The 23,170-nt window shown below is 40.6% G+C and overlaps 1 protein-coding gene across 3 annotated transcripts in view; it reads right to left on the bottom strand.

Moving 5' to 3' along the window:
• Positions 1-23,170, bottom strand: part of ccdc90b (coiled-coil domain containing 90B) — a 33,509-nt gene that overhangs the window by 6,954 nt on the left and 3,385 nt on the right. The window contains exons 1-7 of one of the 3 annotated variants that reach the window (XM_041199638.1): positions 16,743-16,877; positions 14,170-14,273; positions 11,552-11,653; positions 6,238-6,279; positions 6,053-6,124; positions 4,911-4,964; positions 4,507-4,621 (exon numbers count right to left, since the gene is read on the bottom strand). In XM_041199638.1, coding sequence (XP_041055572.1) covers positions 4,507-4,621; positions 4,911-4,964; positions 6,053-6,124; positions 6,238-6,279; positions 11,552-11,653; positions 14,170-14,211 — 427 coding nt within the window. In that variant the 5' untranslated portion in view covers positions 14,212-14,273; positions 16,743-16,877. Of the gene's footprint in view, positions 1-4,506; positions 4,622-4,910; positions 4,965-6,052; positions 6,125-6,237; positions 6,280-11,551; positions 11,654-14,169; positions 14,274-16,742; positions 16,878-23,170 lie in introns of those variants that run through there. The other 2 variants (XM_041199635.1, XM_041199637.1) reach the window with 2 other exon arrangements.

A 23,170-nucleotide genomic window follows, 5' to 3' on the forward strand; every position in this document is an offset into this window, starting at 1 on the left:
AACAATGTTTACACACTCTGACACTCTCGCATCCGTGCACTGCACTCTTACCTTCATCAGAGACCCCTGCCTCTCCATGACCAGTGGACTGAGCTGGGTGCTGGCACTCCATCTCTAGGACATCTATCTCGTACCTCATTAGTTTGGTTTGGGGAGCCACCGCCCATTCTTGACCTCTTGATGTTGTTATGTCTTCTCTTCTCCTGAGGGGACAAATGAGCATTGATTAGTCCGCTCTCTACCTGGAACGCCATTGCAGCCTGGCCAACCCCACCTGAGGAACATCTTGCAGGGCACATCTGAATCGTGGCCCTCAACCCGCAAAGCAATCAGGCCAAGCAACCAAGGCTCTCACCCCTTTGGCCAGCTGCGGCGTCATTGACAGTTGGCACTCAGATTCTCACACCCCTGAGCACCACAGGGGGATGGCCAGCTGTTAACGCTTCCCCACACAGATCCATGCCAACAATCATTACTCACCCTTGTCAAGCGCAGCAGCTTGTTGAACCTTTTGTGGCACTGCAGTTGTGTGCTGCACAACATCATGGCCACTGGCCTGGATTGCCACCTCTACCCATGCTTTCTCGGTCAGGTGTGGTGGCCTCCTCTTGCAATCCCTGAGGATGAGGATGTCCTGCCTGGCACTGACTTCCTCCACGAGGATTGCATCCACTCATCCAGGAACGGGGGGGGATGCGAGTGCCCGTAGGACGTTCCCTTCATTCTGGCGTGCCCAGCAGGTGCAGATGCCATTGCAGCTCAAAGAGAATGTTTCATCAAATAACTCCAAAGCCACAAAGTGCCCCCTAGCAGATTTCAGAGAGCTGCCTCTGCTGGTTTTAAATCCCCCACCGGGTCACAATCGGACCCAACATCCAGAAGGCTCCTGCCCCCTCCCGGACTTTCTGACCATTGAGCAGACGCGTTTTATGCTGGGTGGCCCTTAAATTGGCCAGCTAGTGTGAACTCGCGTTGGAAATACGATCTTGCCTGGAGCAGATTATACGTCCACATCCGGGCCCACCCACTTGGTTAGCGTGAAATTCAGGCCAAAGTTTTGGACGAGGTTAACTGGATAAGGCTGACAGGAAATTTTGGGTGACGGGAAATAAGAGAAATTTGGGGTAAATACAAAAGAGCCATACCCAATATTGTGGTATTTTTAAATTAACTCAATTTCCATACAAGCGAAATACTCTGTGGTGTTTTTAAAAACCCAAAATACAATAAATGTATTAAAGCAAGTTTATTTTAATTATTGAAGAATATACATCACAGATTTCCAAATATCCAGAATTTATGATCAGGTTTAATACCTAATTAACTTTGACAGATACTGATCAGTTTAAGTTCAGCCTCCAGCCCACAGTGAACTTGCTGACACCTGCTCTCCACTGGTTGTGGCATAAAGCAATTTAGTATTCTGATTTAGGTACCTGGCCTTTTACCTCTAGGACTGTGTTTAAATCCTGGATTGAAAGTCTTCTGTTTATTGCCTATAAAGATCTTAGGTGAATCAAGTGTGGGCAGTCTCAATTCAATTATTGAGCAGGGCTACAGAGCAAAACTGTTCTTAAACAAGTGTGAATTAGCAAATAACAACTCAGCTTGGTGTGGAAAATAGAAAAATAACACATTCTTCTCCAGTGGTGTTGAAACATATCATTGGGGCAGAGTGAATGAAGCTTTACCTGGTTGTGCTAAACCTGACCTGAGTGTTTCAGCTAACAATGGACATCTGAAATGGAAGATTTTCTATTTTCCAACTCTACCAGTGCTCACCGTGTTAAGCACAATTAAAAAAAAATAAAAACAGAAAATGCTGGAAAAACTCAGCAGGTCTGGCAGCATCTGTGGAGAGAGAAACAGAGTTAACGTTTCGAGTCCAAATGACTCTTCTTCTAATGGACTTGAAACATTAACTCTGTTTTTCTCTCCACAGATGCTGCCACGCCTGCTGAGATTTTCCAGCACTTTCTGATTTTATTTCAGATTTCCAGCATCCTCAGAATTTTGCTTTCATTAAAAAAAAGCAAACTCAGTGTGGGATAGCAATTAGATATCAGTTTCATATCAATGAATTAGCAATCTAATTGAGTATATCTGTTACCCTGAGTTGCTGACTTATTTGGCGCTGGTGACTATATTAATAAGTACTTTTTCATTTGCATGTATGGAATATTCCTCCTCCTTCAGGTACCATACCCCAAGAGGGTGCTGATGGCCATGGACTTCCATTGGATTGGTCCATAATTCTATTTGACAAAGTACTGCAGTGGTTTACCATTGCCTGCTGCAGCACGAATGACCAGGAAATTCTCCAGTTCTTACAACTTGCCATTAAGCACATTGGAAGGATTTACAGGCTAATAATCAACCTGTTTAGCCACATCATGAGCACACCTTCCATGGCTATCAAGCCCTAAAGTGGGCCTTGAACCCAGATCTTCTGGCCCAGAAGTAGGGTCACTACCCTGCACCACAAGACCTTGTTATGGAATGTTGCATGTGCCATAAAATTTATCAATTTCACTGAGAGGGCTGCCTTAACAACAGCTAGCAATCTAAAAGAATCTAATATTCAATCCATTAATTAAGATTCACATGCAGTTCATTAAGAAAGAATTAAAAATTCATGGTCTTTTATCACCAAGATTTAATGTTTGCTTTTAACTCCATGTAACAAATGCTTAAACATTAACACTTGAAAATGTTAAAGATTAATGAATAAGACAAATACTCATGCAGATCAGGGTCAAAGATTAACAGAACCTTTCTAATAAGTTCACTTTAACCATAAATGAGAATTGAAAGGAGCAAACAATGTCAATTCCAGGTGTAAAGGATAAACCATGAATACATATTATAGCAGTTTAATCTTTACAGTCTAGAAAGGTGGTGTTTAAAGGAGAGCAAGGGAAATGGGGTGAAGGCAAGTGGTAATTTCTCAGAGGTAGAACAAGTAGCCAATGGTATGCACAAAGGTAAACCCAGATTATTACTTTAAAGTAAACCAGGGAAATAGGACCAAAGGGTATAAATGGAAGTTACTGAAAATAAATTTGGAATGGATAGCAAGGAAAACATCTACTCAAAAACGATCAATATTTAGAATAATCATAATGCAGGCATAGACATTAGTAATACTGAATAAAAGAATTAGCTGGTATGATGAACCCAAGGCATAAACCTCAACAGGTTGTTTCTATTGCTTGACTTTATGTTCTGAGCAATTGATTTAATGTCACAGCTGATGGACAAATTTATAAAAAGTTATTTATTATAACAATACTACCACATACATTTCTGGAGTCAGCACATAACATCCATTCTTCTTCTCTCCTCTTAAGATGGAACAGATGGAAGTTGCTACCAGGAGCCTACCACAATATGTTAATTAGACTCTTGGGAAAGGTTTATGCTGAAGCATAAAATCTACCTTCATCTTCATTTCCATTTTCCACAGAAAATGTGAACTCTTCTCTTTTAATTTATGTATATTCTACTTATTGGTTGACATTTTTAAAGGGAATTTTAGTCGCAGAAAACAACTCTGAATTTGCTTCATGGTGTAATGTATTTTTGCAGTGACTAGGCAACATTTTTCAATCACATTGTTCCCATGGACTAATCAGAGCACTTAAAATCAGTGCATAGTAGCTACGACAGACCAGTGCAAAATGAATTTCTGTCCCACGTGAACTCTAGTCTCATTGGTCCACAACTCTATCAAACACATCAATAATGCAAGCAGCAGTCAGATTGCTAGAAGCATTAGGGGTCAGATGATCGCTACTGACAATGCACAAAGGGCAACACTGACAAACAATAATTGTTCTTTCCCATTGTTAATGAGATTCTTCAACCAGTACACACAATGATTCTTTATTATATACAGATGTAATACAATATGCTGACAATGGCTTATTCCACTTCTATACCATCAAATCTGTTTACCTTATCTGAGGTATCAGCAGGAGATGCAGTTTGCATATTCTTAAACCTACAGTACAGTATTCAATCTTTCAAACTCAGAGCAAACTATATACCCCTCCTCCCCATGTGCTCTCTCAATCAAACTAATATAATCTGAATATAAACTAATATCATCCAGCCAGTAAGAAATTGGTAAAAGTTAGGGTCATAAAGGAAAAACTTGCTGCTGTTACTATTTAAGCTTGTTAAATATTTTAAGGCCTGCCTGAAGGTTCTATTACTACATGCCAAATGATGTAGACAAACTCACAAAACTTGTAAAATAGCACTCTCTGCATTGAAAAATATTTTGTTCTTTCTGGCCATTTGCTAGGACATTGCAATTAAATGGTGCAATTTACATCAAAACACAGCAATGCATCATCTGTGATCTGTAACAGAAACACTTAGCAATTATTCTTCACTCCCCTCCTCCTTTTCCTTTCACCATAAGGTAAACAAAAGAGGAATAATTTTCTGAAGCTCTATTTCATAAATTCTACCTCACCACCCCCACTTCCATGATCCTACCTGCAAGATACCTCACTGTTTCCAGTTTAAGAGATTCCAACATGGTCTTAAGTGAAGCCACATCTGTGTCAATTTTTTTGTTCGTTTCTGTGATAGCACGGTCTGTGCTCGAGTTCTGAAAAGGACCCACAAAAATCACTATGTAAATCTGCGAGGAGCGGCAATATTGCATTCATAAGAGGTCACATTTCCATGCTCTCAAGAACAGAGTAGGTAACGGTAGGCAATACACATCACGAAAACAGATTAGCTAGTTATTATCACATTGCTGGCATTACAGGAAGCGTGAGAGCCTTCACACCAAAAGATTGGAGTATCAGTGATAATCCATATTTCTTTTCCAGAAACAAAACTTTGCTTCAATATTAATTAATAATCTTATTCATAACCTTAAAAACACTTACCAATTCAGTAAATTCATTTCTAGATGTCATTAGCTGCTTCTCTCGCTCTCTAAACTAATGAAAAATTAAATGATTATAGATATGAAGTATTAACACTTGCTCAGTAAAATGGTTTGTTAAACTAATCACATTTGTTGAGAAGATTCCATTAAATATTTATTGAGAAAATGCCATTATACATTTAAACCAGTAGGTTTATTCCATTTCAAATGCATGGAAGATCACTTTGGAACTACCCCTTAAAGGATTTTCCATCCCAATAGCGATTACAAGATCCTGCAATACCTAGTACACAGGCAGGTGACTGGAATGGGTGGTTTCAATGTTAACCATCACATTATCACTACTTGCTGAGACAATTGTTTACATTGTTTAGTGGTAGTTTAAGTCTGCATAGTTATTAGGTGGTTCTGCAGCAATCTTTAACCAATGTCTGAACAGAAATATCTGTATTTTTCAATCATGTGTGTGTAATCAAATTAGATTATTTTAAAATTCCTGTTTCTTGATCTGAAAGCTCTTCACCCTCTCAGTTAATTATTTACTTGGCTCTTGGAACTTGGCCCCACATCGTGTCGTAATTGCCCTTAGATTTTTGCAGATCTTCTTGTGAAGTTAGTGTCCTTCACATCAGAGTACATTTGAATTCAACAACCAGACCGTTCAAAAGCTATTTTATATCTGCCCATTGTTCAGAAAATAATATTTCTTGTTTTTTCCACTGATCCCCTTCTATTAAGGGAATTTCAAATACACTTTAAACCCACAATGACTGAAGACTAGACTACCTTGAAAGTTGACTCCTTCCCAGTGTGAGATTGCTTGCCACGGCTCCCCCTCCCACTGACTTGTTTCACTCCAATTGTTCCCTGCTGATATGTTTCTCACCCACAGCCAATTTGTTCCTCTTGCTTGGAATTATTTTACCCTCCATTACTTTCCCTGCCTCCTTTCCACCTCTGCCCATTTGACTTCTTATTCTCATCTTGGTCCCCATCTCTAACTCTGCTCTACCTCAATACTGCACTTTCCCCTTGCACAACAGCATGGTAAATTGATTAGTTAAATTAAAAGGAATTTGTAGCAAAGCTGGCAATACATAAACTAGCAGCAAGCTAGCAGAAATATCAACGATCCATTACTGTGTCCATTATTCTGCTCTTCTCCAAATTCATGTCCAGTTTTGCGTCATTTCTGATCTTCTTAACTTCATCCTACGGAACCAAGAATATAATGATGTCCCATCAGCTCAAATGAATTCTGGACAGTACTTAAGAAACAGAGATGTGCCTGTGATAATTCAACATCAGTCTATGTAGCATCTTACCAAAAGCTGTTGTTTCAGATGCTCCAATTCAATTTTTATTTTCTAATAAAAAAAGAACAAAGAATTGAGTTAAAATACTCTTTAAAATGCTAGAAGTATAATCAAAACACTTGTTTTATTTAAATAATATATAATTGGTGTCACATTGGTGTGCAATTAGAAGCAACTACAACAATAACAGGTAAGTCAATATTCAATCCTTTTGGTTGCTGGGAATACCAGGATGCTGTTAATTTATTATCTCTTTATCAGATTAGATCAATACATTTAAATACTGCTCATCATTCACACATTTTGAGATTAGGTTAGGAAGGACAAATTGGCTGTGCAACATTCTGGGCAAGACACCCTGTTGATGCCACAGAACATTTGACTTCCACTTGAACAGGCAAATGTTTAATGTCCCATCTGACAAGTAGTGGATTTGCCAATGTGGCACTTTCCCAGAACTACACTGAAGTGTCAGCCTAGATTGTAGACGAAGGGGTTTGAAATAACCAACTTCTGACTGAGAGCCAAGAATGCTGCTAACTGAGCCAAGCGTACACTAGCATTGAACAATCCCAAATCAAGTCTCAGATTTCAAAATATTCTGCTTTATACAAGTAGCGATCTGGGAACATTGGGAAAATTCTCCATTGGCTAGAGTCATACCTAGTGCAAAGTAAAATAGTTTTTTGGAGGCCAATCAAGCCATCTCCAGGACAATGCTGCAGGAGTTCCTCAGGACAATGTCCTAGGCCCAACCATCTTCAGCTGCTTCATCAATTTCCTTGGGATGCTCGTTGATAATCGCACAATGTTTTGTTTCATTCACAATTCCTTAGATACTGAAGGAGTCCATGCCCACATGCAGCAAGATCTGGGCAACATTTAGACTGATAGGTGGCAAGTAACATTTGCATCACATGGGAGCCAGGCAATGACCATCTCCAACAAGAGAGAGTCTTATCAGCTCCCCCTGACATTCAAAGGCATCACCACATCCTCCATCAATATCCTGAGGATCAGCATCAACTAGAAAATTTATTGCACCAGCCACATAAATATTCTGGATACAAAAACATGTCGGAGACTGGGTATCTGCAGCCAGTAACTCACTTTCTGACCCTCCAAAGCCTGTCCATCTACAAGTCAGAAATGCTTGGCCTAAATAGCCAAGCGGTTATGGTACTGGGCTTGTAACCCCAAGATCAAGAGTTCAAATCTCACAATGGCAAACTATGAAACAATGTAACTTCATCTGAAACAGATGGAAACGGGTTTGTACTCGAAAGAGTTACAAGTCAGGAATGTGGTAGAATACTTTTCACTTTCATGGATGAGTGCAGCTCCAACAACACTCAAGATGCTTGACACAGTCCATGACAAGGCAGGTGACTTGATTGGTACACCATCCCCCAACTTAAACATTCACTCCCTCCACCACAGGCATACAGGGACAGTAATGTGTAGCATTTATAAGATGCAATTCAGCAACTTGCTGAGGGACAGCACCTTCCAAACCTGCAACCTATACCACATAAAAGGCAAGGGCAGCTAGCAAACACCCTTAACAAGTTTCCCTCCAAGTCACACACCATCCTGACTTGGAAATATATCACCATTCTTTCATCGTCGCTGGGTCAAAATCCTGGAACTAAGAGCATGGAGTATGTACCTACAGCACATAGATTGCAGCAGTTTAAAAAGGCAACTTAACACAACCTTCTCAAGGGCAATTAAGAATGGGCAATAAATACTGGCCTTGCCAGTGATGCCCACATCCTAGGATTGTATTAAAAAATGAAATGGGTTGATAACTGTACATTAACTTCTTGTAGCATTGCATCAACATTTATCTGTTTCATTTTTCACATTGATCTAGATTTCATTTGATAAAAGCAGTGCAGTTTTTCATTATTGCCACTGGAGGTCTCTGATTTTAATCTGTCATAGGGCCAGCAAACTAGCCATCATACAATTCTAAACAACTTTCACAGTAAACTTGATTTCTGTTCAGTTGCAAAATGTTAAGAATCCAACAAAAGCTGCCTTTCCATATTGACAGGAACATATAAGATAAATGATTAGATAATCTGTTTTACTGGCATTGCTTGAGTGATATATTTTGACATGGTCTCTAGGGAGAGCTCTCCTGCTAGTTTTTAAATAGAGCTATGAGGTCTTTCACATTCACTTGAAAAGGTCTTGGTTTAACATCTCATCTGAAAAACGATGTTTGACTGTGCAGCACTCCCACAAAACCACATGGAACATAACCTTAGATTATGTGTTGTTTCTGGAGTGGACTTGAACACACAACATTCTGACTCAGAGACAAGCAGGCTACGAACTACCAATGGTTGTCAGGCTGAGCGTAGTCTTACATGGAGAATTTTTACACCAATGGACTGATGACACCACAGGGTATTAACACAGAAGTGTTGAACTACTCTCTTCAGTTCCTGAACCGAGCCACACCAAGTGTGGTGAAATTAACTATACATCTCTGAAGAGGAAAAGGACAATCAGAGGCAAGAATCATATCTAAATGGTGCAAACCACAGCTTTGAGCCAAATGAAATAGGCAGTAGTCTAGAAACTGGCTGTCCGCACACTTAGCAGCAAAGGCCTCATGGCTGGAGAAAATGAAGACATGGATAACGTTGTTCACACACTTGTGGGGTGAATCACCCTGGACACCATTTGGTGCAAGTGTTAGCATACACAGTGAATCTCTGCTGGAAATATGGAGAACAAACATTATGACATCAGTCGACGTTAGCATTTTGGAGCTCAACACTCCAATTAACACTGCACAGTCAGCAGCAGGAAGGAACCCACGAGCACAACTTAAAAGGAATTAGCATCTACTCACAGGTTAGTTGCTGGCTCATTTCTTTGTTGTTACAATGCTACAGAAGTCTAAAGAGAATGGTGTGCTAGGTGCTTAAGGACTTTAAACTGATTTCAATCCAGGTGTTCTCACACATGGGGGCACTAGGTAAGCATTCCGCTTGGAATACTGCTTGATTAGAGAATCACAGAGGACACAGACCATAACAAGCTGCTGGAAGAGGGAGGAGGAGGGGAAGAAGAGCACTCACCAGGTGGTCATATCTTCCCAGGTCGTGCAGGCAGTAATTTTCCTACCTGAGCCTTTGTGAGGAACAATGTATGAGACGTCTGTACTTCAGTAAGGATACTTCACTGAAATTTGCCAGCGTAAGTTAGGTCACTGATGCTCTCTATTTGTGGAGAGCTAACTTTCTCTCTTGCCAGAGGCAATCAGGGGGAGTGAGCGTACAGTTTTGCTAGGATTTTAGTCTATGGTTCAGGGTGCAACTGACTATATGTACACCGTTTCACTGGTGCTGCATGAGGAGATGATGGCATAGTAGTAATGCTAATGGACTAGTAATCCAGAGGCCCAGGCAAAACCTCTGGGGACTGGATTCAAATCCCCTCACAGCAGCTGGTGTAATTTAAATGCAATTAATAAAATGTGGAATTGAAATCTAGTCTCAGTAATGGTAACCATGAAACTATCATCGATTGTCATAAAAACCCATTGTGTTCACTAATATCCCTTTAGGGAAGGAAATCTGCTATCTTTACCCGGTCTGGCCCACGTGTGACTCCAGATCCAGAACAGTGTGGTTAACTCTTAACTGCCCTCTGAAATGGCCTAGCAATTTATTCAGTTCAAGGGTAATTTGGGATGGGAAACAAGTGCTGGCCTTGTAAGTGACGCTCATATCCCGTGAAAGAATTTTTAAAAAAGCATGTCAACCCTACCTTATATTGGAACCAAATGGGATTCCATTTCCTCCATGCTCAGCTGGTGTGTGATCTTGCAATGTCCGGTCTCTTTGCTGCAACCATGATGCCTTCTTTCTGAGCAGCTCATTATGCCACCACAACAAACTAAAGATTGACTACTGGGGGAAAAGGCTATCTGTTGATGACTCTACTGTGCAACCCATGTACACAGGTGCAAACACTGGAAGCCATGTGACACAAAATATGATAGAGCAAACCAATGACGTACTGAAACAATACTTCTGCTACCTGGATCACTCAAGAAGAGCCCTGCAGTACGTAGCCAAACATATGTCAAGGTTCATGGTGGTCAGCTACATGCTGCATAATCTCACCATCTTGAGGGGACAACTCTTGACACTAGCTATATGATGAGCTGTTCAGGAGCATGCGAAGCAGGAGGAACAGGGACATGAGAAACAGAAAAATTTATGAAGAAGGCTATTCAGCCTATTGTGCCTGCTCCAGCCAAAAAAGAGCATTATCCTACTTTCCAGTTCTTGGTCTGTAGCTCTGTAGATTAGGACACTTCAGATGCTTATCGGAGTAATTTATAAATGCAATGAGGCATGATGATGCCTCTATCACCTACTTAGGCAGTGAGTTCCAGACCCCTACCTCCCTCTGGGTGAAAGAATTTATTAACTCCCCTCTAATCCTTCTGCCAATCACTTTAATCTATGTCCCTTGGTTATTGAACTCTCTGCTGAGGGAAATATTTCTTTCCTATCCACACTCTATCTTGGCCCCTCATAATTTTATATACTTCAAATAAATGTCCCTGCCATTTCCACGTTTTTCCAATAAAACAATCCCAGCCTATCCAATCTTTGCTCAAAGTTAAAATTCTCCATTCTGGGCAACATACTCATAAAATCTCCTCGGTACCCTCTCTGGTACGATCATATTCTTCCTGTAATGCAGTGATGAGAACTGTATGCAGCACTGTAATTGTGGTCTAACTGGTGTTTTATACAGCTGCAGCATAACGTCCCTGCTCTTGGATTCTACTCCTCAGCTAGTAAAGGAAAATATCTCATTTGCTTTCTTTTAACCATGCTCTTCTCCACATTCTGCCAATGAAAATTAATCACTTCATATTTCTCTGCATTCAACTTTATCTCCTGTTTTCCACCTCCTCCATCAAGGCTTCCAGTGAGGACCGTGATGTTCAATTTTTCACTATTTCCCCAAGTCAGAGTGAGTTCCTGCAGGACCAACTTCAGTCATGATCACACCGCCTTTAAGTGATGCTAGAAATTTATGATTTTGGGCCCCCGCTGATGAGTGCAGCCAATGAACAACATAGTTAGCTCAGACTGCAAACAGAAATCTTTCCAATAAACAAGCAATAGGAAGTCGGCACTGCTGTCTTTACTACATTGAATGGGTGTGAGTTAATCACACATTGCAATCACATGCCCATTTTCGGGAGCTATCCAATTTAGCCCCCAAGGCTGTCTAATTTCATTAGGTACTTCTGTTTTTGCAATGTTGTTTGGAGTCATACCTCATTTTCCATCCTCAGATTTGAGAATTCACTTTTCTCCAGAATAACCATGTCTTTTCTTATCGAGTCTAAGTGGGCCATGATTTGTTGCAACATTATTTCCTGAAAGAAACAGATGTCCCAAAACATAAACATAGTTCTTAAATTCTGCAAAATGAGAACAGTCTCCCAGTTTTTGTTCCCTGCTTTGTCCTGTATGTGTTAGTCAGCTCTGCCAATTAAAAAAGTCTTGTTTTTCTCTCAGTATTCAGAATATATTCATTTTCTAAAATGGCACATAGGTTAAAAAAAATTACTGGCAAGTTGTATAATTTAGAGTCAAAATGAATAATAGAAAAGCTCTTTATTCACCATATTCTTTCTCTCTATTATCCATATAAGTTTTGCACTGCATATTAGCAGAGAAGGGAAATAGAAAGTACTCCTACATTGTGGATTCCATTTTCTATGGCTTTAAGAAAATTCCCATCTCCCTCCACCACCCTCTCCCCTCTGCCACTGTCACTCACTTTTATTTACAGACAGCTCTCACTCTCAATCGACCTGTTGGAAGTTGCTAGGTGGGCGAAGAGGTGGAGGGATGCAACCTTCTCCCAAACATCAGTATAATGATGGAAGTAGTGCTCCACTCCATGCAAGACTTTGTCACAGCCTTGATCCAGACATGGACGTCAGAAAGGAATAGCAGAGGAGAGGCGCAAGTAAGCAGCCCTCGATATCAAGCAGCATTCAATTGAGTATCACATGAAGGAGCCCTGGCAAAACAGAGCTTAATGGGGGTCAATGGGAAAAACCTGGGGTGGATAAGTCACAACTGACACACAACAAGATGGTGCTGGTGGCTGAGGCTAATTGTTGTAGTCCTAGGGTACTGCTGCAGGTCTTCATTAGGGCATTGTCCTGGGGAAAACCATCTTCAGTTGCTTTATCAATGGTGCTCCTTTGTTATAAGGTCAGAATTGGAGAATTTTACACCTCCATTTATAATTTCTCCCATAACAAAGTGATCCATTCCAACCTACAGCAGGACCAGGGCTACATTCAGATTTAGGCTGACAAGGGGCAGGGAACATTTATTTCCTATAAAAGAAAATTCTGCCACCTTCCTATGACCTTCAACTGTATCACCATCAACATTTGCGGGGGTGGAGGAAGGGATGGTCACCATTAAGTTAAATTAGAGCAGCCATCATTATTTACAAGAGCAGGGAAGATCAGTCCCAATGGGTGGTTCACCTGCTCACCCCTCAAAGCCTCTCCATCATTGACAAGGCTCAAGTCAGAACTGTGATGGAATACTCACCACTCAAGTGACTTGGCATAGCCACAGAAATGCTCAATAAGATCGGCATTTCCCAAGACAGAGGAGGAAGCTTTATCAATGTCCCTGGATTGAACTCAATATCTACCCATAGTATTCCAACATGTTGTGACTCCATTTTGCGTATCTACAGCATGCACTGCGACAACCTACCAAGATTAAAAGATCACTTCCCAACTTTGTGTCCTTTACCACTGAGAAGGCAAACGTAGCAATATAATTTCCAAGTTCTCCTCCAGATCATAACCATCCTGACTTGGTTATATATCATGGATCCTTCATTACTGAGCAGCGATAATTGCAGAATTCCCCACTTTCCCCTAACACAGTGGTGAGAGAACTATCGACCCAAGAACTGCAAACTTTCAAGGGGAAGGCCCAGGGAAACTAGGAATAGCAATAAATGACCCATGTCCCAAGAATAAAAATACATCCATGGATCACAATGCAACAATGCATCCTCACACTCATATCTGTAGGAACCTTAAGAGTGGACAAGTTTCTAAATGTTAAAATTTGTCTAAACTATTAGATGACAGAATGAAAGATCTGATGCCGAAAGAAATTATGTTTCTATTTACGATTTTTGGTGAACAATTTGCCACCTATGCAGCACCGAGCAATTGCTGTGCATCAGAACCAGTTTAGCACGTTTAATAAAGCGGGTTGGAAGTGCTGGATTTGGCAACAAATCGCTTAACTCAGGATAATCTAGATTTACACCACAGTCAGACATTAGAGATTGGGCTACTTATGTCAGTAATTGCAGCTGACTGGGTGACAAACAAACAAACAGTTACCTTCACATACTCCAGAAAAGGCCAAAGTACCCAGAGAAGCATACGTACACTCATAATTAGGAGACAAGAGCAGACAGACCATCAGCAATAAAGGAACAACTAAGATATTAGAAAAAGCAAAAATACTCTTGAAGAGAATATATGAAGTAAAAACAAAGCAGGAAAAGGGAAAGATTAGACAGAGATCTACTGCCTCTGAAATGGAGTTTCTAAAAAGGAGCAGCTCAATGTGGTTTAGTTATCTAAATCATTGATTTCCAAGAATTTTGCCCCAGCATTGTTTTATTGTCATTACTTTAAAAGTTAGGGTAACACAGCCTTGTGTTTTCATCAAGTTCTTTCGGCAAATTTGGATAATTCCTTATCCTTTCTTGAAATATTCAGAAGCAAATTTACCCATAAAAATTTCACATTATTGTTCAGAATTAACTCGAATATTGACAGAAAATATATTTAAAGGCCAGTTTCTAGTGCACACTCATAAAAACAGTACCTACCTGCTGTGCTTTAGTTACCATGTCCCTGTATGTGGATTCCATATTAGCACAGGTTAAATTTGCTATTACTGTAACTATAGCCTCTGCTTGCTCTTTTGGAAAACCTGATACCAAAAAAAAGGAAATTAAAAAATAAAGTAAGAGACTGTTAAAACAAACTTTTTCTAACCCATTTACTTCCTCTCTTACTGCCTATAAAACTTCTCAAATATAAGCTCCTGATCTAAACTGAGCCACCAGGTAAAAGACAGACTTGCATTTATACAGCTTCTTATAAAACCTCAGAATGTCCCAAAGTGCTCTACAGCCAATGTGGAATTTTTGATGTACAGTCACTGTTGTAATGTGGGAAATGTGGCAGCCAATTGTGCGCAGGTAGGTTCCACCAACAGCAATGTGATAATGTCCAGATAATTTTGTTTATTGGTATTGGGTTAAGGGATAAAATTGATCAGACGCCAGGGAGTCCATTTTCAACTAGTGCCTTAGTTTCTGATAACATCCACCTCAGTGGACTGATAGGGTAGGTTGCAGCTTTGGGTGGAGGCTAATCACTTCTCAACAAGGAACTATAATAGCGAAAGATAGACAGGCATATTGCCTGGGCTGGTCACAGAATGCCAGAGATAAACCCTGAGAGTTGGTCGACTATCAATCCTCTTGGTCAGGCACCATAAACAGAGATAAAATAAATTTGCCCAAACAGTTTTTAATTGTGGAGTAGCATAATGACTCACAGAGCGCCAGGCTCCCTGTTGTATTTCAGCTTCAACAGGTTCTTAGACTCAAGGAACCTACAGACAGGAGCCCCTCAAGAAACTCAGGGAGGACAGGCCAGCAAATATTCCATCACATGGGTGGGGCACAAAACAGGATCGAACCTCCAGTCATACTTGGATGGGGTCTCCTGGTGGGTGGTGGCAAATACCATATCTTCACCCTTTTTGTTTTGGGTTACAGTTTGTTAAAATGGTTACTGAGTTCAAAACTGTCAATTTGTACTCTTCACTGAACCCAACAACACAGTTTGCATTTATGTAATGCCTTTAATGCAGTAAAATATCTAAATATGCTTTACAGAAGTGTAATCAGACAAGAACTCACACTGAACCAAAGAGGGAGACCTTAGAACAGGTTACCAAAAGCTTAGTCAAAGAGGTAGGGAGCGTATCAACAGGAGAAAGCTGAAGACACAGAGAAATTTAGGGAGGAAATTCCAGAGCTTAGCACCTGGACACAGTTGATAATATTGGAGTGAAGGAAGTATGTGATGGACAAAATAATTCTCAGAGGGTTGTAGGGCTTGATACAGAGATAGTAAGGGATGAGACTATGAACACGAGGATGAGAATTTTAAAAACAAATGTTTGGTGACTGAGAGCCAATGTCAGACAGCAAGCATAGAGGCAATTGGTCAATGGGAATTAGTGGGAGAACATAAGATACCACAGGTACTCAGAGATGGAATAAACATTAAGGCCTGGATTTTTGTGGAGTCAAGCTGAGTCGGGAGGCCTATAAAAATTGTAGCAGGACCCGATTCTTGGACTACTACCTCCGTTCACATTTCCAGCAATTTTTGCTACTGCACGGTAAGGGTATGATTAGCGTGCTCGCATGCCGCAATTATGCCCTTGCCGGCATTTCGAACACCCCTGCAATTTTGATAGAATTGAGCCCATTCTGTGGTAGATGTGGTTCATGGTGCTTCAAAAGAATTGTGAACGACAGGGGAAACCTGGTCTTGAGTCAGGAACCAAAAAAGCCATTTAAAATTCTCACTGAAATTCCCCAAAAGGAGAATAGAATGCCCCTTACATTCTCACGGAGCTATCAATTAATTTACAGTTATTCATGGTATCAATGACAAAAAGCTATTACTCACTTCACACTTCTTAATCATGTGTAAATAAACACACAGGCATTGAAAAAACTCTTCAAATATAGATCCAGTTATTACAAGGTAATAAAGATGTCAACCAAAGCTATTACTTCCCTGCAGGCTGTATCAACATTGCCTATAGGGCTGAGTGCTTTACCTATTCTTGGAGCTCAGCCAAGCATTCATAATGAGGCCATCTGGAAAAAGCAGATATTTGACCATCTTCTAACTGCTTCTGTGGATACTGTTACAGAGAGCCTGACAGTCATGATTACAACTGGGATGACATCACAGTAATGAAGTCAGGCCTTCTAGTCTGCCAGCCTCACCATCCGTCTGATTCCATTGCTACCTTGGGCCAGCCTCTGGAGGCCATGGGCCCGTCTCCACCCCATCCAAACATCACCAGAACAAAAATATGGTGGAAGAGGGCCTCCTTAATGGAATTGGGTTTGCGGAGTCGGGAACGTTCCTGACTCACATTTCCTGTCCCCTTTGCGAAAATGCGGCCCCAAGAATCAAAAATACAGATAATCAAGATCAATACTGACATTATAATTGTTTGTTACTGGTACTAAAGGCAGCAAAACCCACGTTAGGTAACACTCAAAGTCACTACTAAGCCGATATAATTTAAGGTGACCTATGGTAAATATTAGATCAATAATTAGTTTTCTTTTCGAATGCTGACCTATTTCATTATCTGTTACATAAACATTAGACTCTGTCACAGCAGTAGCTCTTTCTGCCAGTTTTGGGTTCAGTAAGAGTTGAAACCTGCACTCTCTCCATCCAGCAATGGGGCATCGGAGGGTCCAACTGAAGCCACGGAGGTAGAACACTATACAGTTTTGAAGGAGTGAAGGCAGAATGGAGATACAAGGCAAAGAGTTAGAGCAGCTCTTTTCAATGCACCAGAAACCAAATACACAATGCCAGCTCAATGTTTTTATAACTAAACCAATATTTTTTTAATATAGACTGTTGTGGTTACTGTGAGAAATTAGCACTCAATGCAAAAAAGAGAGATTTCTAAGAAACTGTTTTGTTATGTGATTGAGTTGTTTGTGAAAATGCTTTGAGACACTGCAGAAGGTGTATACAACTGAAATGTTCCTTTCCTCTCCTTAATTATAAATGTGCATATTTTTAACAATCTTTTTACATGCTGAAAAATGCCTTGTGCATTCTAATCATACAGAACAATGAATGTACTCCAATTAAAAACAATTTGAAGTGCTGATCAGGGTGATTTACAGCAACTCAAGATGAAAACATTGTACAATCAGCTCTTTTCAGGCCATACAATATACTTGCCTGCTTAAAGAAACACTTCTGACTGTTAGGGGGCTGCAGGCAGCTTCCTCCCAGCTCTGTGGGATAATGTAATTGCCAACATGTGTCAAACAGTGTTCACAACCCACATCACAGATGCTCTATGAAATATAAGTGCATATGGTTATGGATTTCTCTTGGGTTCTGCTGTATTTAAATACTTGAGATGGTGCTGGCAAAAGACTTCCATTGAATGGGAGTAGTCTTAAAAATACAAATGTGCATCCCTAAGAGAATGGTCATGGGGTTGTTAGTAATTCCAAGCGATATTCGACCAGCATCCTTCTTTCAGTCACAGTGGAACATTACATTTCTGTATGTAGAAGTCAAACAGATGGTCACACACTTCAGAGTTGAAGGGAATTGGGTAATTCAACTTTAAATGAGTATAACTGAGCTGCTGATAGTACAGTCACAGCTCTGTGGTGCAGCAGTCCACAAGTCTTTGAAGATGTAAAATGATGTGTAAAAAATCTACATTTATAAGCCTTCTGCACATTCCTCAAAACATCTTCGTAACCAAGTAACAAGATACTCTATCCAAAGCTTTGCTTCACTGACTCCTAATTTCTCACAGAAACCACAACTGTCCATGCAAAATTTAACTGGCTTAGTTATAAAAATATTTGGAACACTGCACAATTTTGGTCTCCATACTTCAGTAGAATGTGGAGGTGGCACAACAAAGGTTCAATAGATTGGTCCCTAGGATGGGAAGGTTGTCCAGTGATGAGAGGCTGAATAAACTGGACCTATACTCTCTGGAGTTCAGAAGAATGAGAGGTGATCTCATTGAAACATACAAGTTTCTGATCGTATTGACACAGAGATTGTTTCCCCTGGCTAGGGAATCTAGAACACGGGAGCACAGACCCAGGATAAGGGGCCGAACATTTAGGACTGAGTTGAGAAATTTTGTGACTCAAAGGGCTGTGAATTTTTCGAATTCTCCACCCAAGAAAGTTGTGGATGCTCCATTGTTGAATATATTTAAGGCTGAGATAGACAGATCTTTGTTCTTTCAGGGAATCAAGGGATTTGGGGAACAGGTATGAAAGTGGAGTTGATGCTGAAGATCAGCCATGATCTTAATGAATGGGGAAAGCAGGCTTGACAGGCCATATGGTCTACTCCTGTTTCTGTTTCTTATTGAACTGTCATTGTGTGTTTAAGCTTAATTTTGTCGTAGAATTTTATAATTTATGATTAGAAATTTATGATTTAACAACTAGCTCAGTTTAAAATGAAAATGACATATCTGTGGAATTTTTATAAAGTTGCTAAAGAGACAGAGGTAGGTCAAAGTATATACGAACAAACATACATACGAAATATGAGCAGAAGTAGGCCATTCAGCCCCTTGAGCTTGGTCCGCCAATCAATAAGATCATGGCTGATCTGTTTGTGTTTCAAGTTCTACATTCCCATCTACCCCCAAGAACCTTGGATTCCCTTGCCTAACAAGAATCTATCTAACTCTGTCTTAAAAATATTCGGTGACCCCGCCTCCAATGCCTTCTGAGGCAGAGAGTTTGAAAGTCACACAACCCTCAGAAAAAATTTCTCCTCATCTCTATACTATAAGGGCGGCCCCTCATTTTAAAACATTGCCCCCTTGTTCTGGACTCACCCGCAAAAGGAAACATCCTTTCCACATCCACCTTGTCAAGACCATTCAGGATCTTATATAGTTCAATCAAGTCATTCCTCACTCTTCTAAGCTCCAGTGGAAACAAGCCCAGCCTGTCCATCCTATCCTCATAAGGCAATATGCTCATTCCAGGTATCAATCTAGTAAACCTCCTCTGAACCACCAACAGCTCATTTACATCCTTCCTTAAATAAGGAGGCCAAAACTGCACACAGTATTCGAGATGTGGTCTCACCAATGCCCTTTATAACTGAAGCATAACATCCTTACTTTTATGCTCAATTCCTCTGATAATAAAGGATAGCATTCCATTAGCCTTCTTGATTACTTGCTGGATCTGCATACTAAGTTTTTGTGACTCATGCACAAGAACACCTAGATCCCTCTGCACCTCGGAATTCTGCAGTCATTCTCCATCTAAGTAATACTCTGCTTTTTTATTCTTCCTGCCAAAGTGAACAACTTCATTTTCAACTTCAACATTATACTTCATCTGTCAGATCTTTGCCCACTCACTCAATTTACCCATATCTGTCTGCAAACTCATTATGTGTCTTCACAACATTCTTTCCTATCTATCTTTATGTCATCTGCACATTTAGCTACTATGCCTACCCTCCCCTCATCTATGTCATTGATGTAAATTGGAAAAAGTTGACGCCCCAGCACAGACCCCTGCGGGACTCTACTAGCCGCATCCTGCCAATCACACAAAGATCCATTTATGCCTACTCTCCATTTTCTGCCAGCCAGCCAATCCTCTATCCAGGCTAATATGTTACCTCCTGCACCATAAGCTTTTATTTTCTGCAACAACTTTTGATGTGGCACTTTATCAAATGCCTTCTGGAAATCAAAGTACAGTATGCCTACAGGCTCCACTTTATCCACAGCACATGTTACTCCTTCAAAGAGCTCTAATAAATTGGTTACACATGAATTCCCTTTCACAAAACCATGCTGACTGACTCTTCCTGATTACCTTGTGTTTTTCTAAGTGCCTAGCTACAACCTTTTTAATGATCGACCCTAAACCTTCCCCACAACAGGTGTCAAGCTAATTGGCCTATAATTTCCTGTTTTCTGCCTCCCTCCCTTCTTGAAAAAAGAGGTTATAACTGCTACTTCCCAGTCTGATGAAACCTTTCCAGAACCTAAGGAATTTTGGAAAATTAACACCAACACATCTATTACCTCATTAGCCATCACTTTTAAGCCCCTAGGATGAAGTCCATCTGGACCTGGAGAATTGTCAGCCCGCGGTGCCAACAGTTTGCTCAGTACTGCTTCCCCTAGAGACTGTAATTTCACCAAGTTCCTGTCTCCCTTCCACCTTCTGATTTACAGCAATTGCTGGAATGTTTTTTGTATTCTTTATAGTGAAGACAGAAGCAAAATATTTGTTCATTTCGTCTACCATTTCCTTATTGTCTACTATAAAATCCCCATTGCCGCTCCCTAGAGGACCACACTCATTTTACTTACTTTTTTTCCTGTTTAAATACCTGTAGAAACTCTTGCTATCCATTTTTACATTTCTAGCTAGCTTCCCCTCATCTCTAATTTCTTTCTCTTGATTAACATTTTAGTTATTCTCTGCCGTTCTTTATATTCTGACTAATCATCTGACCTACGACTCATCTTTTGTGTAGTTATAAGTTATATATGTTTGATGCTTTCTCTAACTGGTTTAGTTAACCATGGATGGTGGGTCCTCCCCTTAGAACTTTTCTTTATAGTAGGAATATACTTATTCTGAGTATTCTGAAAAATCCCTTAAATGTATGCCATTGCTTCTCTATTGATCTATCCCCTGTAAAGCCTAATTTGAAGACTCTACCCACTGAGTTGTCAATAATAGATGACTGCGGCCAATTACAGATGTGGTCCTTTTCTGTTGTTCTTGGAATCAGCTGTCAATCAGAGACACTATTCTCAGGGTAATGGCCTAACTGTTGATTTGTAACTCGGAGGGCTCTTTTGTGCAGAACAACATTATAAGCAACAAGCAATGGTATAACGAACAATGAGGCCATCTTTAATAATATCCTGCCTGGTGCCAGGGTTCAGGACATCTACATGGGGCTGGAGAGGAACTTGCAGTGGGAGGGGGAGGATTCAGCTGTCATGGTCCATGTGGGTACCAACGACATAGGTAGAACTAGGAAAGAGGTTCTACATTAAGAGTATGAGGAGCTAGTACTAAATTGAATTGAAAAGCAGAACCTCAAAGGTCATAATCTCTGGATTATTACCTGAGCCCTGTGCGAATTGCTATAGGATACATAAAATTAGAGAAATGAACACATGGCTCAAAAACTGGTGTGGGAGAAGTGAGTTCCAGTTTGTGGGGCACTGGCACCAATACTGGGAAAAGTGAGGGCTGTACCATTGGGATGGTCTACACCTGAACTGGGCTGGGACCAGTGTTCTTGTAAACCACATAACTAGGGAGTTAGAGAGGGTTTTAAACCAAATAGTGGAGCAAGGGTTCAAATGTGGAAAGATGTGGTATATCAAACACCAGAGACAAGTAAGAGAGGAAAAAAACCTAAGAATGCATCATGAATCAAGACTAGATGTCACAAAGATAACAAAAAGACAAAACTAAAGGTTCTGTATCTGAATGCGTGTAACATTCACAACAAAGTAAACAAATTAATAGTGCACATTGAAATAAATAAATATGATCTGATAGTCATTACAGAGACCTAGCTGCAGAATGACAAGGATTGAGTCCTGAATATTGAGGGTTATATGACCATCAAGAAGAATAGGAAGCTGGGTAAAGGTGGAGGGGTAGCACTGTTAATCAAGGATGACACGTGTGTAATAGTTAGAGATGACCTTGGTTCAGGAGATCATGATGTAGAATTGGTTTGGGTGGATATGAGGAATAGTAGAGGAAAGAAATCACTAGTGGGAATGGTCTACAGGCCCCCTAATAGTAATCACAATGTAAGAACAAAGTATACAAGAAGAAATATTGGGTGCTTGTGATATAGGGACGGCAATAATCACGGGTGACTTTAATCTATGTATAAGCTGGAAAAATCAGATTGGCAGTAGTAACCTGGATGAGGAGTTAATAGAATGCTTTCGAGAGAGTTTTCTTAGAGCAGCACAGCATGCTCTGGAACCAATCAGGGAGCAAGTTATATTTACTTGTTTAATGTGATAGGAATAATTAATGTTCTCAGAGTAAAGGCATCCCTGGGTAGCAGTGACCACAATATGATTGAATTTTACATCCAGTATGAAAGGGAAAAGAGTGGATCTAAGACTAGTGTTTTAAACTTAAGTAAGGTCAACTATGTGGGCATGAAAGCTGAGCTAGCTTAAGTTAACTGGGATACTAGGTTAGGGGATAGGTGTGAGTTTGAAGTGTTAAATTACATCTCAAGGAGCCATTACTTACAGTTCAAAATATCCACATGGACCATGACAACTGGATCCTCCGCCTCCCACTGCAAGTTCCTCTCCAGCCCTGAGCAGATGTCCTGAACCCTGGCACCAGGCAGCCAACACAGCCACCTGGACTCTCGCTCTTTGCTACATAGAACAGTGTCAATCCCCCGCACTATACTGTCCCCTACTAACCCTACATTCCTTTTTGTTCCCCTGGCTTGAATGGTTTCCTTTACCACGTGCCATGGTCAGTTTGCTCATCCACCCTGCAGTCCTGTTCTCATCCAGACAAGCTGAAAGAACCTCAAACCTATTGAACAACTGTAGAGGCTCACACTCCTGCACTTCTGCCCTCTGGGTCACCTCACCTGCCTCACTCCTGTCCCTGACCACTGACCAAATCAGAAGACCCTATCCTAAGTGATGTGACTGCCTCCTGGTACAAAACATCCAGGTAACTTTCCCTCTCTCTGATGTGTCGCAGAGTCTGCAGCTCAGCCTCCAGCTCAATAACTCTGAGCCTAAGTTGCTCGAGCTGCAAGCACTTACTGCATATATGTTTGCCCTGGATCATAATGCTATCCAGGTGCTCCCACATGCTGCAGCCTTGACACCTGTGCTGCCATCCTTAATGCGTTTTAAGTAATTACTTTATTATTCACGTTTTTGTGTTGCTTTTTAATATACTTTATTAACTTTATCACCAATTTGTATACTATTTTAAA

This window comes from Carcharodon carcharias, chromosome 11 (assembly GCF_017639515.1).
Source record: "Carcharodon carcharias isolate sCarCar2 chromosome 11, sCarCar2.pri, whole genome shotgun sequence".
NCBI lineage: Eukaryota > Metazoa > Chordata > Chondrichthyes > Lamniformes > Lamnidae > Carcharodon > Carcharodon carcharias.